The sequence below is a fragment of the Apostichopus japonicus genome, chromosome 22 (genome assembly GCF_037975245.1).
Source record: "Apostichopus japonicus isolate 1M-3 chromosome 22, ASM3797524v1, whole genome shotgun sequence".
In the NCBI taxonomy this organism is placed as follows: domain Eukaryota; kingdom Metazoa; phylum Echinodermata; class Holothuroidea; order Aspidochirotida; family Stichopodidae; genus Apostichopus; species Apostichopus japonicus.
This window is the reverse complement of record NC_092582.1, coordinates 12176434-12193976: the sequence shown is the minus strand read 5'-3', so window position 1 is coordinate 12193976 and position 17543 is coordinate 12176434. Positions and strand designations below refer to the sequence as shown.

The following is a 17543-nucleotide window of genomic DNA, read 5'->3' as shown; positions in this document are numbered from 1 at the left end:
AATTCATGCCTTTTGCCACCGCAGTCCTGGCACCAGCTGCAAGGAGCATGTGGCATGAGTGCTAAATGCCTCGTTCTGTTGGATGCAGGTGTGACCTCATCAATTTTTCATTTCTGGGTAATATGGTTACGGAAACTTCACCGGCAGACACTCTTTGGGACATCTATCAAAGATGTCAGAATGACAGAACACATAACATAGCACTAAGAAGACACATAACATAACACTAAGAGGACATTGAATAGTGATACTAAGGAGGAGAGATTTAAGAATGTTTAAAGTTCTCACAGCAAATTTTTGAGGCTTGCTAAGGGTCTGCTGTGTGTAAAATGATCCTGGGTGGGAAGGGGGTAGGGGGCGTGAGGAAATATACACCCATCCGCTTCAACCTACCATAAAAATACAAAAGTAGTAAATAGCACAACTTAAAAACCTTTCTTAGGTGAACCCTCCCTACATGTGGAAATGGCTCCCTAAATGGGGAGTCCGCTCCCTACAAGGGGAGAACCCTACCTACGTGGGGAGTCCGCTTCAACGAATCCAGGGCAACACCCACTGATACACTTTTACATTATCTTTCTTTTTTACCACTATTTCTATAACATACCAGATACATCATTCACTCCTCGGAAGACCGAATTAGGGGAAAGGCGAAAAAATGGGAAAGAAGTGAGAGGAAGGAGAAAGTGGTGACAAATAACAAAAATAAAACAATCAATTAGAAATAACAGTGTATAACGTCATCAACGTAGTTTAAACCTTCTTCTTGTACTCCTTATGATCTTGTCCCTGTCTTGCAAAATGTTGTGGATCGGTGATAGCGACTGCATCACCACTCTTGGGGTCCTTGTCACCTACCCACTGTGAAAAATGTAACCAGAGAGAAGAGTTGTGGATGACGCATAATCACTGGGTTTCCATTTGGCCTGTTTCCTACAAGATTTCTAACCGCAGGAGCGTAGCCAGGGGGCGAAGGGGGAGACCGCCCCCCTCAATTTTTTTTTTTTGTATTTTTTTTTATGATATCGAAGTTTTATAGTAGCTGTTATAAGAGGTGTTAATATTTGTTCACCAATAAATTAACTGTGTCTGAATTTTCGAAAAATTCCCTGACCAACATTCTTCATCATACTTCCCTCTACTCGTGCAATTTTGACCGGTCTGTTAGGGGTTGAAGGTTTTTTTTCTATATTGGTTGTCCATAGATGATATTTTGTGCAACATTATGGGCATGTTTGAAGAGAATTTGTTTATTCAAATTCTGAACAAATAATGGGCCTCGAAAAGTGGGGCTGACGGGTATTGTGGGCCGTTACGTAGTATTACCTACAAAAGCAATGATCCACAGGAGATGCAATGAGGTCCAACATGATGTGTGACTGGTGTCAATCTTAAAATAGGTAATGGATGAAAAAAAAAACTATGTGGAAAAAACTTGGTTCTCAGGCAAAAGTGTTCATCTGGTTGGTCATTTTCAAGCCTGAGAAGTGCCATTTTCGGTGATCTGGGGGCTATCAAAACCAGAAATTTTCTTGTACGCTGCGTGCCAAACGATGGTGGCGCTCCGCTTAGATAGTAATATACAAAATATCACAAAGCGCGAGAACAATTTGGGGGATGAAAATTGCTACGCGCCTGCACCCAAGCAAATGTACCCCATCAATATTTGAAACAAATCACCGCCCCGGATCACATTGTCCAGAATCAGTGGCGTAGGAAGGTATTTTTGAGTGGGGGGGCTGAAGACTGATGGCCGGCCTGGGGGTGGGGTCTAAGGGGAGGGGGTGTCCCCCTCCCCTTTGGAATTTTTTGCATTTCCAGGTGGCCTCAGATGCAATTTGGTGCAATATAGCACACTTCAACACCCACTCCTTTTTGTAAACTTAATTTTGTATTTTCACCTGGCCTTAGATGCAATTTGGTGCTCCAAATGAGATTTTTTTTCTCATTTGGAAATGAAAAAGGGGTTTTCTGACTTGCGGAGCGGGGGGGCGGAATGATACTTCCGCCCCTCCACATTTTTCATTGGGGGGCTGGTGCCCCCCAGCCCCCCCCCCGGTTCCTACGCCCTTGTCCAGAATGGTGACAATCCCGCTTCCCGCTAACCCAGTAGTAAAGTGTGTTGCTGAACCTTCAAGACATACAAATAGAAAACTCAATTATGACTTTCATGAATGATCTCTAGGGGAAATTTTTCCCACAGTTTCAACTGGTAGCTTTTCTAAGGATTTACATTAGCCAAAAGACCCTGGTTTCCAAGGTCAATAATGAAACACATCTCCCAGGTGGGTAACCTTGCCCTTGGGGTCAGACATCAAAAAGAATATTATGGGAACTTTATCGCTGAATGTCAACATTATTAGTGCACATACATGTTAGAAAGCAAACATCCCCTACTATGCCTTAATCCAAATCCATAAATCTGATTTGGAGTCGGCAAGTCGCATCAAGACTAGCAATTATTCCAGTCAAACATACTTTTACAACCGCTGTTATTTTCTTTTCATTTTCATGGAGCAGGCTTTGCTATTGCGGGTGGCTTTCTGCTGTTACTCAGAGCCTAGTTTGACTCAGGAAATAGCAAACAAAAGTTTGTACAGAAGCGGAATCTTCGGGGGTGGAGAGAGTTGAGGAGAGTGTAATGACTACACATTGATACAGAAGTAGACTATGCTAATGGCAAAATCAAGTTCCGTGTAGGCTAGGAGATACAATCATTCCCAAGACAATAAAAATTCCAAATTGATTATATTGTTTGGAAACAGTTTGAAAATTTCAGATAACTTTTCTCAGAGGAGAGGGTCATAACAAAGATTAACTCAATCCATACCATTTACTTTGTGTTTCGAGTTGACTAATCTTGTCCATTTTCAACCCTAACCCCCTCCCCCCCCTTACCCCATTCCCGGCTCTTTAAAAACAGCTTAAAAAAGGAAAGCTCTGTAACTTTCACAGGTCTCCAAAATATTCTGAAATGGAGGAGAATGAACAAACTGTAACATAACCAGAAAACATTTGGCCTCACACTGCTAAGTTTTACAAGCAATCCGACCACGTTGGACCAAGTCCAGCTAATTCTTTACCTGTATCTCACATGCTGCTACACAGTTGAGGGCTAGGAAGTACGCCTCCTCTATGGACCCACCACAGCAGACGATACATGGTTACGCAAGAATAGGATCTTGTTTTTGGGTCCAGGGGCCCTGATGATTTGATCCTTCTGTTCCTCCTCGACCACGATCTCCGTGTAGTCATAGTATAGAGATCTCACCACAAATCAAGGCAACTTGACTGATCGGCAATAGGCCACACTTCATAGTTGAGACCTGTCAAGATACAAAGCAAAAAATTCAAAATCCTTCATATTCTATGACATCTTTGCTTTTAACGATTTGCTTTGGTCAACAACTTGCAGGAAGGGTAATGCTAGGCAAACATATTGAATATTCAAAGAACATTTAAAATCCTACATAATCTATGACATCATTGCTTTTAAGGTAGTTTTTTTTTCTTCTTTTTCTTTTCTTTTATGTGGTCAGCAAATTTATAAAGTCAACCAGGTATTAATCAAAACAAATCGAAATGTGACAAGTCAAGCTAAAGATCTTAAAAAAAAGTGATCAAAATCCAAGTAAAGAAAAAAGGAACCTGCTCTAAGAATCATGAAAGTAATTATACAGGTGGATACTCACCTATTTGTTCATTTTTTTTTTTTTTTTCTTTTCTCCCAGGGAGTCTCCTACCTTGTTAAGTCTTTTATGACTTTTTATGAGACTTCCTTTCCCTTTGTACACAATTGGTGATAAAACAAATAAATGAATTAAACTCACAGCAGCGGCTGCCGAAGTGTGCACATGTTAAATGCATTTAGTACCTTGTCTGGATTTAGTATTATTTTTACTATTGCTTTGGCAGACTTTTAACTTTGAACACTATCTATCAATATGTAGCAACTGCTTTGAAGTTGATGAGAAAAACATCTTTTGGCTGAGAAGCATCCAACATTGGGGTTATTCCACTCATCTCCAGAAGTTATCTGTTGATCCAAAAAAAATCCCTTAGTTCATTGTAGCCTTTTAATAAAACAGTGAGTGACTTAATTATTTAGATTACACAAAAGAAGGCAAAACTATATCAAGAAAAGAATGCAAGACAATTGATCAAGTTAGCCATTAGCTAGCATTTGAAAGCAGTAGAGAAGACCAGCATATGCAGAGAAGTCTCCTTGATAATTGAAACAAACACTGTTGTTCTATAACTCTATAAACACTACCTGGCAATTGATTGGACATTGTTTATATGTAAAGGATTAGGTGGTTAGAGAAGTCTGGTTGCGACATCCAAGGGGAGGGGTGGGTGGGGGGGGGGGAGATATAGTATGGCAAGGGAAGGCAGAACTCAGTTTTTCTCTTTAAGCCCTGGTATTTTGTTCCCCACTAGCAAGCTCTACATCAAAAAATAGGAGGAAAAGGAAAACAAATGTGTAATAAACAATGCTTGATAAAATCATAAACTAGCTTTTAAATGTTGGAACACTCCTTTAATGCTCAGAAAATATTAAAGAGTGAATGGCTCCTTTAATATTAAGGAGTAGAAGGCTCTTTAAATGCTTATGCCATGCAACCCACAATGCATCTCATGTCAAAAATTAACCTTCTATTCTAAAAATCATGGCTATAACCGACATATGATAAAAAAAAAATAAGATATAAAATCTTAAATTTGTCCAAAATCCATAACCATCTAAAAAAATATTTGCTTTGTCAATAGATGATAGCTGAAGGGAATCAATACAGCTTATTTATTACAACTCTAAGTGTACATATGACCAACTAATCCCAATGCCATGGAATACTATTATGTACCAACGCCAACAACAATATGTACACAACAGTTACCTTTATCGAACACATGGACACGACCATCTTATACTACAAAAACTTGTGATAAAACTGAGGGTGCTACTGGCAAATACCACAGAATATGTACAACCTATCTAGCCTTATGCTGTCTACCAACAGAAATCACCTACAATATAAAAATGAAATGCAAGCAAATATGAATACTTGTAATGTCTTCGTTCACATACTGAAATAATTATTCCATCTAGTACAGTAGTAGCAGGCATATCACATAATATAACACATGCTTGGACCTAAAGATGTTTAAAAAGTAAGGAACGAACTTACCTGATTGTACCTGGTCTGCATATCCCTACACCAGTTTGAAGGGTCACATTGCAAATAAATTAATGCATATCCCTATACTAGTTTGGAGGGCTGAAACTGCAAATAAACTAGTGCATATCCCTTCACTAGTTTGGAGGGCTGAAATTGCAAATAAACTATTGCATATCCCTACACTAGTTTGGAGGGCTGAAATTGCAATTAACTAGTGCATATCCCTACACTAGTTTGGAGGGCTGAAATTGCAATTAACTAGTGCATATCTCTACATATAAATAGACCTATCAAAAAGCCCAATCCTTGAGATCAATTTTAAGTTGGTCTGACTTCATGAAGTCAAAAAATTGGATAACCAACCGTTATTGGATAAGCAACTGTCAACCTGTTAACACTGTTCCTTGAGGAGGTCTTATATTTTCTACTTTCTAATGATCTCCGAGGTTAAATAGAGTGTGGTTTTCACTACATCATTGCAAATTGTATTATTTGAGACACTAATTGAGACAATATTTAGCAGAAAATTTTATTTTATTCCAATTTTGGAATACTTTTTCCGCTGGAGATCTCAGCAATGACGTCTTGCAACGTTCGTTAGCCTACAAGATTGTTAGTATGGATTCTGCGACAGTGGAGAAATTAAAGGAGTGTAGCATCAGAGTTGCCGACAGTTCATATAAAGATACTGAGATTTTGTGCGCTATCATGAATGATGTTGGTAGAGATGGAATTGCAAGTTGTGTGAAATCTTTGGGATGCTTGATTATCACATTAAAAGCAAAGGAACAAGCTGATCTTATTTTGGACAGTGGACTCCTCGTGAATGGGAATCAGTTTCTACTGGTGTCAACAGAACGTTCCTAACTGTTAGTGTTTTCGGAGTACCTTCATTCATACAGGACAAAGATCTAACAGGAAAACTTTGTGAGTATGGGTGTAAAATAAGAGGCGACCTTCCCCAGATTCCCAAATATCGAAAACGGAATACGATATGTACAGTTAGAACTACCTGAAGAACACAAGAGCTTGCCTTACGCAATTAGAATTAACGGGATTAATATGAACTTAAAGCACAATGGTCAAACTAAAGTATGCAATCTGTGTTTGGAAAGCGATCACATCAGGAGAAACTGTCCTAACTACAAATGTAAAGTTTGCGATGTCCAAGGGCACCGGGAAGCTAATTGCCCAAAGGTCAGATGCTTTAAATGCCAAGAACTTGGACATAAAGCTTTAATTGTCCTGAGAAGTTTGAAGAGTATCGCCATGACAACACAGACCCTGGCTTTACCCTACATACACATGAAAACGAAACACAATATCAGTCTGAGGGATTAGTCACTGGGTCAGTTGAACAGGACGATCACGCTATTCAAGAAGCTAACGAGGTCAGGGCACAGAAATCCGAACAAAACACAGATTCAACAGCAAAGAAGAACAATAACGCGAACTACAGACACCCGAGTAATCCTAACCAGGAGTCAAAGAAAACCCAACAACAACAGCGAACTGAACAAAAGACGACATTGCCAACACAAAAAGTAGTAGAACAACGGAGAACACAACCGGAGACTGGATCTCAGCGGATGGAGGGGGCAAGCACACAAAGGGGAAACATCCAACCCCACAAAAGGCAAATATCCCTAGACGAAGACGGCTTTCAAACTATCAGACTAAAGAAGAAAACATTTATTCCTAATCTCAGCAGAGCGAGAAATGTCAGAACAAAGGATTCTTCAGCAGAACCTATGCAAAGATGATGGCGTTCATGTTATACATTTATTTATTTATAGCGATGCAAGCTGCAAAATACCTTGAAACAGGGGAGGAAGCTATCGCATGCAATTACTACGATATTGTTTCATACAACAAGATGTCTAGCGAACACATATTGTCGTTATTCCACCATAATAGTCGAAGCCTTAACAAAAACTTAGACAACATAACTACATTTACGTCTCTATTGAAGGAGGATTTCTCTGTCATTGGATGTACCGAAACCTGGCTTACTGCAGATATATCCCCCCTAATCCATATCAATAACTATACGCTTGTTGAAAGGCATCGTCCTGAAAGGGGAGGTGGCGGTCTTTGTTTATTTGTTAACAACGATTTAAATTTCAAACTCAGAAACCATATAAGCATTTTCAATGATTCTGTCAATGTTCATAGAGGTTGACATAACATCAGCAATGAAAAATTATACCATAGGCGTAATTTATAGGCCTCCAAAAAGTTCACTGCATATTTTTCTGACACACGTAAACAAAATTTTAACCCAACTCCCGAATGAACGACATAGTGCGTACATTATGGGGGATTATAATATTGATCTTGCTGACAATATTAAATCTGCTGACTTTTTAAACTTACTATATGCCAGTGGATTTTGTCCTACTATTACCAAACCTACCTGTGTGGGTTGCACGTCTGCAACTCTTTTAGATAATGTTATAACCTATGATGACTGCAAACTAATAACTGGTATCTTTGTAACCGATCTCAGTGACCATCATCCATTATTTCTCCAAACTGCCATACACAAAAGTAGGCAAAGGGGCCCTATGTATGTGAGGAACTACTGCAAAACAAATGTACAGAATTTCTTCTCAACAATCCGAGATGCTTCTTGGGAAAATGTTTCATCCCAAACTGATGCAAACATTGCCTATTCTATGTTTTATAACAATTTCAATGCCATATATAATCAATGCTTTCCTGAGCAATGCGTCACCAAATCTAAGAGACGTCGAAAGAGACACCTGTGGATTACTGCAGGTATTCTAGTTTCTATCAAAAGAAAAGATAAGCTATTTAAAAGACATATTAAGAACCTGTCTGGTGTAAATAAAACTATTTATTCTCAATATCGCAATAAGCTCAATCATGTTGTCAAATTTTCTAGAAAATTATATTTCAACAATAAATTTGATAATGCGAGGAGTAACCCAAAAGGCACATGTGATACCATTAACCAACTACTCCATAAAGGTCGTAAACAATCATCGTATCCCTCTTTTTCAAGGATGGTGACAAAGAGATTAACACCGACCATGACATTGCTAATAAATTTAAGGACTTTTTCGTCAATCTGGGGCCATCACTGGCAAGTAAAATCAACCACAAACGTAAATCACAGGAATCTGTGAACATTGATGTTAACACTCATTCCATGTTTTCTCATCCTGTCAGTGAGGAGGAGTTGTTAAAAACAGCAGCCTCTTGCATGAAACCCGATAAAGCAGCTGGATACGATGATTTCTAAGCCTGGTATTGTAAGACAAGTTATCCTATTTATTACCAAACCATTCACCCAAATTTGTAATTTGTCGTTCAATACCGGTATTTTTCCTGATATGCTAAAAATTGCCAAGGTCATCCCTGTCTTTAAGAAAGGGGATTCAGAAAACTTTGAAAATTATCGACCTACATCACTATTATCATGTTTTTCCAAAATAGTTGAAAGGCTTATGTATAATCATATTTTTAACTTTATTTCAAAATATAACAATTTATGCCAGGAACAGTATGGATTCCATCCTGAACACTCCACTGAGCTAACACTAGCTGATGCCATTGACAATTTGTATAGTACTCTTGACAAGAATAGTACCTGTGTCGGGGTTTTCCTGGACCTCTCAAAGGCATTTGACACAATAGACCACACAATTCTGCTGAATAAATTACACCGTTACAGCATAAGAGGAACCCCTCTTAATTGGATCGACAGTTACTTAGCAAACCGCTACCAATATACATCCTACAAAAATGCTCATTCCCAACCGGAGAGAATTCAATGTGGTGTGCCACAAGGCTCTATACTTGGTCAATTGCTTTTTATCCTATAAGTTAATGACATTACCAATGTTTCTGATAAAGTTAAAGTTGTTTTGTTTGCTGACGACACAAATATCTTCTTCGTATCACAATCGAGAACTTTATTTCATATTGAAGTATCAACTGAGTTAGACAAGTTCAGCGACTGGTTCGCTGGCAACAAATTATCATTGAATATTGATAAAACAAACTATATAGTTTTTAATACTTCTAAAATTTTACATGGAATGCTGATATTACTATGGGTAGTAAAAGACTACAACAAGTCAATAGTACTAGATTTTTAGGCGTATATATATAGATCATTAACTTAAATGGTGTGACCACATTACAACTGTCTGTAAAAAAGTTGCAAAAAACACCGGTGTTTTAGCTAAGCCTACGCATTATCTGCCACAACACATATTAAAGATTCTCTATCAGACATTAGTCCAGCCACATATTACGTATTATTGTAACATATGGTCTGGTACTAGATATACCAATCTGAATCCCATTTGTATTACACAGAAGACAGCAGTCTGCCATATAACACATGCCAAACCCCGGGACCACACAAATCCTCTTTTTGTAGATAGATTGATAGAAAATTTATTGTCCATTTCAGAAAAACAGAAAACGGAAATTATTTCCTGTCGACAGTAAACATAAAACAATAGTGAATACAAACATAAACATACAATAAGTAAACTATAAGTGAACAGCTACGAGAATAAAACTAAATAGGCAGAACCAGAACAGTAACAGGGGCAGCACAGAGGGCGGCAAGTGATAGATCACACAGTGGCCAGATCGCTTTACACGTGAGTTAAATAAGTGTGTTGCCTCAGGTAAGAAAGAATTACGGAACCTGGACGTTTTTGTATTGGGCACCTGTAATCGTATCCCGGATCTGTTGAAAATGATATGTCTGTGAAAAGGGTGTGTGTGATCTTCTTTTATATTTTTTAGTTTCTTTAACAGACTCTCTTCGTATATAGTTGAGAGTGACGGAAGACTTGAACCAATACAGCGTTCAGCTAACTTCCGAACACGTTCCAGCTCTGCCCTGTACTTCTTCGGCATACTACCAAAGAAACATATAATACTGGACGAAATGACACTTTGGATGATTGACTGGTAGAATAATTTCATGATGGTATAATTAACTCTGCATTGTTTTAATTTTCTAAGGAAATAAAGTCGTTGGCAGGCTTTACCCTTAACAGCCTTTGTGTGAACATTCCAATTAAGTTTATTATCAATATACGTTCCCAGGTACTTGTAGCTTTCTACCCTCTCAACTACTTTGCCATTAAGCGTTCTAAGTTGTTAAAAGCTGATGACATTATTAGGGTTAACCTTGCTACATTTGCTTATAAGGCATGGAATGGACTGTTACCAAATGCTTTTAATGACTACTTAATATGTAACAGTGATATTCATCATTACAATACCAGATCTTCAGGCAATGCACATTATAACAGGTATAATTCTACAATGGGGATGTTATCACTAAGGGCACGTACAATCAAAACATGGAATTCTCTATCAGACAATATTACAAATAAACCTTCTGCAAAATCATTCAGAAGAAACTTTATTCAAAAAATTATTGCATCTTATTAATTAAACATGTTCATTTTTTCTTATATATTTTGTTTTCTTTTTCCTTTTCTTTACAGGGAGTCCTCTACATTGTTAAGCCATCTGAAGGTTTTTAGAGGACTTCCTATCACATTGAATATATTCACGTGATAAACAAATCAAATCAAATCAAATTTGTGAATAGGACTGCATAATGCAATTTTAGTCTAGTATGTTAATTATTTAATGATGTCTATTTTCCTCAAGATGAGCTTCATTCTCAAAAGTTATACCTGTACTTACATTTTATGCCTTTGTTTGCTAGCTGGGTCATCTACTTGGTTATTTTTCAGTGGAAAGGGTGTCACTTAACTGTTTCTTCTCCTCTTTACTGCTTGCATGTGTTCCTCTCATTCCTAAATTTGTCCATCAACTTCATCCTCCAGTAATCCTGTTTCAAAAGGAATTATAAATAATATTGAATGCTCTATGTTCACATATTGGGTAATCACCAATCACAATAATGTAGCGCCCCCAATGGGGTTTTAACTTGCCGAGCGGCCGTGGGTTCGATAGGGCCGCTGTCGGCCACCCTATGTCAGGATGAATGTGGGGCAACTACAAGTTGAGACAACCTGAACCAATAAAAACACGAACAAATAAATTGCTTTTTAAGCTTCTAATACATTTAATACAAAAACCTTTGCCTTCTCCACTTGGGCAGGTGTCTATAAAAACCAAATTAAATAATACATGAGGTCAATGCAGTGACCTCCAAAAATAAGGTAGTAAGGTGATAAATTAGGACCAATATTCAGTTAATAACATACAAATCCACATAAATTCCAGCTTATAATTTACATAAATGATAACGATACGTACCTGCGAAGTCCGTGGCCAAACGTATTATTACGAGTCCTAAATTTACAATACGTACGCTTTGCCTCGGGGAAAATTCAACCCGAATTAAAGTCACCCCCGCGCCACAAACATAAGAATAACCCCGTAGGTTGCGGCGATAATATCGACCGTGTTCCCAACCTTTTAGTAAATTTAGATGTTATAATTTAAAGGGATTCTGACAAACGGGGAAATACGCCCACAATTTTATAAGAAATAGGACTCGGACTTGCCTAAACTATAAAAGAACATTTAACTTACTTAACGAACTGACCAACGGACCTCACTAGGCAGCAGCAAACACCAAAATATGGAACACACTCTTAGAACCCAAAATAGCAAGTGCCCTACCTTAACACAAAAACTGAATTGAAACATTGGAACTTCGCGTGGCTCGAACATTCCACATAGCTACGGAGGGACCAGACTATTGTCACGACAGCTGGACAGCTGAAAGGGAGACGGAAACAAAAGGTATAAATTAGCATATGAAACTACAACAATTCACTTTACATATAAAAAGATATTAGATAAAACAGACCCCCAGAGAACAATAAAACAATACACGCTAACAGGACAACTAGACCAGTAGTAATGCCACCTATGTACGGAGGCGTTTACGTGACGCTCCCCTGGGCGTCACAATAAATCCCATTCCAACCCCATAGCTTCACGCACACACACATGTAATGAAATACACACACATGCTGTTTCAAAGCCATTATTTCCTATTCACAGTTGGTTTGGTCTACCAAACATACTCTGAAACTCTCTACAAAGACAACGATGCACAGAGCTGACCCTGGCAACCTAGGATAAGGAATTATATTTTACCCAGCCCAGACACAATAGCATGTACATATAAACATTACTTACTACAGGATGAGCGCCAGGTATGGATGCCTTTCCCAGGAATGGGTAGCCCCCGCTGCCTCTGAGTAGTGGGCAGTTCAAGTGCAGCTCGTAGATTGCTCAACAGCATGTCTCTTCCCAGTCCTGTGGTCAGTACACTACAACCAGTTTGTACCTACATGTAATGAAAGAAATTAATCAAAAATAATATTGCACAAAAGAGGGTTCTAATTAAGAAGACACTGCAACTGCATGGCCTCTCCAAAGACTTTCCAATTCAGGCAGAATATGATCATCAATATCACAACCCTCTAAGTATAATGCAAGAAGTAAATGCTTGCTCCTGCAAGCCAATGCAGAGATGTAATAGTTGCGAATGTCACCATGGATACATTTGTTATTGGTTACCATCACAGTAACAAGTTGTGCTTAATGGGTGAAATGAAAAGAAGAAGGGATCACAAGGTACAAAGTCCAGGCAATGAGGGCTGTTCAGCAAAGATGCCCTATTTCGGAGATGAACAAAATGGTGGAAAGATTTGTGAATCCAAATTACTTACAGGTAAGAATCCACTAATGGTCAAGTGTTTCACAACTGATGCTGATGGCAAGGCATGTAAAAGGTTCAGTAGTACAATGGCTGTAACTACTCATTCTGAAAGTGAACTTAACCTGTTAGATCAAGTTCACCTACTCAAGTCACTCCGCAGAGCACTGACTATATTAAAGCAGTATTCTCCTCTGACATATTCCTGCAAAAACTGTGACTAAGAGGCGCTCGACAATCTTATAAATACCTGGGAGAAACCATCACTGATAAATTGGAGTGGGATGAACATGTAAAACGTATTCTAGCAAAAACTAATCAGCGTATGTTCCTATTACAGAAGCTTAATTTATTCGGACTAGACCAACTCTTATTTCTCTGTTCTATATTAAAATCGGCAATCAAGACCACCATTACATTCTGTTTAGCCGTGTGGGGTGAAAATACTACTGCTAGAGACATGACCAAGTTAAGTAGACTAGTTTCTAAAGCAAGGAAAGTTTGTCGGTCACATGACCTCAGTTCAGTAGATGAGTTGCTTGTCAGAGTATCACAGACTAATATGAAGTCAATCATGTCATCCCAACATCCTCTGGGGCATCGGGTAGATTACAGCAATCAAACAGGCAGACTAATTGTCATGAGATGCTGAACCAAGAGATACAGGCGTTCTTTCTTGCAAAGGGCTATTCTCAATCTTGCCAATGAATTATGTAGGAAATAAGCCAAATATATGTGTCAGAACATGGACATAGTAGTCTTAATTTTTCGTTTTATGAATCAGATTTTTATGTATTTTCGATGTATTTATGATTGTTTTATTGTCTGTTTTACTGAGATGGACTGAATGCCAATTTTTATGGTCAATAAATTTCTTATATCTGAAATATCAAAAGCGCTTTATCAACATGTTTAGAATGCCTTGCAAAGTACTACAGTGGAAATCATTTATATTGCCAAAAGCATTCATTTGTATGCAAGAGGGGCAGGAAGTACACATTTCCATGTATGCCAAATGCTGCAAAGGGTTCTCTGCTAATATCCCACACTGACAACAGGAAGCTAAACAAAATATCTGAGACACCCACCTGCAGCATATGATTATGGTCCACTCGTTTGAGACTTCCACTCAAAAGCAGATGTCATCAATAAGGCTTTCACTGTGACCAATCCAAAACATAGTACCACACTTTCGTGCATTGGTCAGTACAGGGACTACAGTTCCATACACATAACATATAATGTGCCTGAAGAGTCCATAGCCAGGAAGATGGAAGCTGCAGTATTAAAGGTGAGCTCAAATAGTCCATGTATCCAGACTCTGAAATAGATGAAAAGAAAACAGCAATGTGATGAATTACGTAAGAGAGGCAGAGCATACAGATGGAGGAGAGCACAACTCAGAGAGAGAAAGTACAAGCTACATGGTAGAACTAAAAACATAAACCAGTCCAGTATCTATAAGAAAGATCAACTGATTCATGACCAGTTACTCTAGGATGAAAAACTACACTGATGATGAAGATGACTATATTTATCAGTGATGCCAGTAATTTGTAAACTGAGTCTATTCACACTCACTGTTATGAGTTAAAACAGTATCACTCAGTCAGGGAAGTAGGCAATCAAGCTGATGACCATAAAATTGGCAAGTGCCATCAAACTTTCAAGGCTTTCTGCTGTGTTGTACTGCAAGATACTGTTGAGAGATGTGACACCTCTCTCCACATGTAGGCTGTTGTGGCATATGTAGGAGATGTCAAATGGTTTGGTCCTTAAGATTTCTTTACTTTGCACAATACTTTGAAGAGCATATATGTCAGAATGTGGACTCTGCTGCCTCTTCTCTTAGCTGCCAGGGTTAGCATTGTGAAAATAATGCCATATGCTGGTGCCCCCCCTTACCCAAAACGAATAACTATTAGGTATTCGCTAAGTATTCGCTAAGTATTCAAATAGCTATATAGTTGGTATTTCAAAAATTTAAGCATTCAGACTTTAGAATAACTAATTGAAGACTTAAAATAACTATTCCAACAGGTATTCGAATACTTCTTTCCTTCGAATGCTTAGAGAATGCTAAATATAGCTATTCCAATAAGTATTCGAACACCTATTTCATTGAATGCCTATTCGAATACTTATTTCCTTTTGTAAGGTGGTCAGCTCTTACATAAAGTTTTGTTTTGTACCATAGTTTTACTTGTTTATTAGGTGCATTGTGCACTGTACAGAGGGGCTATACATTTGTACAGTATATTTGTATGTTGTCTTGTGGATTAAAACCTCTACACTTCTACCTCTTCTAGGTTGCTAGGCAACTATCTTGTTCTTCCTGGAAATTAGCTCTCACAGGAAATGGGTATGTGTGTGTATATTTTAGTAACAAAGGGAGTTTTGTGAGGGGTATAAGGAGTTAGGCAGTTGGCTATAAGTATCTGAGCAAGGCAGTTGCAAAAGAAGAGAAAGATAGTTTTAATGGCTGGATAGTTTGTTTTAAACCTTAATTTACATAGTTCAAGTTACTGTAGTCCATATCATTTTATGGAAGTTGTGATATTCAACTGACAGTCTGGGACACTATTTTATTATAAAGGATATTATTTTACAATAAAGTATATTCCGGGACACCATTTCTTATAAAGGACATTATTTTACTACAGGGATATTTACATTATTTTACTGAAGGATACCCTGCGACACCATTGCTTATAAATTGAAGGGTAATACTTTGTTGGGATCGGACATTCATAATACCATTTATTGTGTTCAACTATTTCTGATGTTGTGGAATAATTGATGTCGTGGAAGATATGATGTTGTAGAATACTTGATGTCACCAGCAGGCCAACTCACCAGAACAGACTTTTAAATTAAGTGTATTTACTTTAACATTTGGGTGTGACCTCACGACTGTAAGTTATTTTATTTAATTCTTTGACTGGGCCCAGATCAGCTGAATATTGTTTGTTATTCATAATTATAATTTCTTTTGATCCAATCCGGTTGAGTTTTCCAGTTTTGATGTATCTGCTCTGTGTTTGGTCTTCCAACCAAACCCAGAGTTCTCTGATCAAGAACAAACATTTTTTTTCAGTGGCTAACACCCTTACACTTTGAAAAGCGCAAAAATATTTGAAATATACCGCGGAGGATTTAATAGCTGAAGCGTTTCCAAAATTTCATCCATCATATTCATAAGACCTACTGTTTTAGTATTCTGTGCTTAATACTCCATTTCAAATAGATATTTATTCCTTGTGAATGTTATTCAACTTTTAATAGCAGATTTAATCAAGAAGCTAGGACAACAAGCTGGCCAAATTCCTAACTCTCCTTACTTGGAACTAATTAGCATACAAGTATTCAATAAGTATTCAAGTAAGTATTCAGAAACCTGTTAAGCCTTCATAACATAACTAATTAGCATACAAGTATTCGAATACTAGCGAATAAGTATTCGAATAACTATAAGTATTCGTCAGAGCCGAATTATTTAAATGAGCGAATACTTATATGTAAATGAGCTAAGTATTCAAATAGCTATTCCAAAAGCTACTCGAATACCTATTCGAATAGCTATTCGAAGAGCTATTCGAAGAGCTATTCGAATACCTAACAGGTATTCGAATACTTAACTCATTTACATAATTCGGCTCTGACGAAGGCTTATAGTTATTCGTATTAGTATTCGAATACTTATTTTGTACTGTGTGTTATATGGTAGATTTTCTGAATACTAAGGAAATCTTTGAATACTTATCGAATACTTATCGAATATATTCGTGTTAGGTAAGGGGGCCTGGCTTACTGATGGTGTAGGCACCTGTCCACATTCTGCATCCCTCTGTGTAACTTGCTAGGGCTGATGTATGTTTTGCCAACTTTTCATTTATGTCATCAGCTCATGCCATCCAATCTTGGTCTGAAATTGCAGAGGTGTGAGCTTTCCAGTTACATATTTCTAAATGTATATAGGCCTAAGCTTATTCTGAATGCAGCTTGGGGCTCAGTTCAGCTGATTCTTACACCACATTGAGTAGCAATATATGCTTTGAAACTTCTGTCGCTTTTGCTCTGCTACACTGCACAGAAGTAGGCTACTCACCAGATCTACAACTTCCCTATCAAATAAGCTACATGTACTACTTAGTGAGTGTAAGTCTATGATGGTATAAGCTCTGAGGTGATGGGTATTACTTTTACTATTCCCCTTTGAGGTAGCTGAGAGGTTTTTCACACCTACCCATGCAATCATCCCATTCTTTATCATAAAGTTGAAATTTGATTTCTTCTTGAATATGAAACTTTTTCCTAATTTTAAGTTGCTAACTCTTCAAACTCAACAACTTGCTTCTGTTCTTTTATGGTGAGATCATAGATGTGAGGAGTTCATAAATACTGATTTAGTTTCAGAACCAATTCTACATGTTAATCTTCTTACAACTGTTTATTCAACATCTATGAGAAAAGGTTTCCTCATGTAAGTGAATGAGGTGTCAATGTTCCAAAAGCTTATTGAACCTTTCTGTCCAGCACATTTTTGGCATTTATATGTAAAATTCCACCTGTTTTCTGCCATACTTCCTCTGTGGGAAATGGTGTAGTGCAACCCTGCATTTCTGTACTGTAAAGAAAAAAACAATAGATAACTAAAA

General features: G+C 37.8%; 1 protein-coding gene across 32 annotated transcripts in view; it reads right to left on the bottom strand.

Moving 5' to 3' along the window:
• LOC139964167 (uncharacterized) overlaps window positions 1–17543 on the bottom strand; it is a 55418-nt gene that overhangs the window by 23957 nt on the left and 13918 nt on the right. For 14 of the 32 annotated variants that reach the window (XR_011791868.1, XR_011791880.1, XR_011791869.1 and 11 more), the window contains 8 exons: window positions 17330–17512; window positions 13974–14206; window positions 12363–12513; window positions 11838–11936; window positions 10890–11037; window positions 3693–10086; window positions 3084–3326; window positions 740–861 (listed from right to left, as the gene is read on the bottom strand). Coding sequence is in view for 9 of the 32 variants with exons in the window: in XM_071965547.1 (XP_071821648.1) it covers window positions 14043–14206; window positions 17454–17512 (223 nt within the window). In the remaining 23 variants the exon portion in view is untranslated. Of the gene's footprint in view, window positions 1–739; window positions 862–3083; window positions 3327–3692; window positions 10087–10889; window positions 11038–11837; window positions 11937–12362; window positions 12514–13973; window positions 14207–14466; window positions 14892–16696; window positions 16811–17329; window positions 17513–17543 lie in introns of those variants that run through there. The other 18 variants (XR_011791872.1, XM_071965547.1, XM_071965544.1 and 15 more) reach the window with 8 other exon arrangements.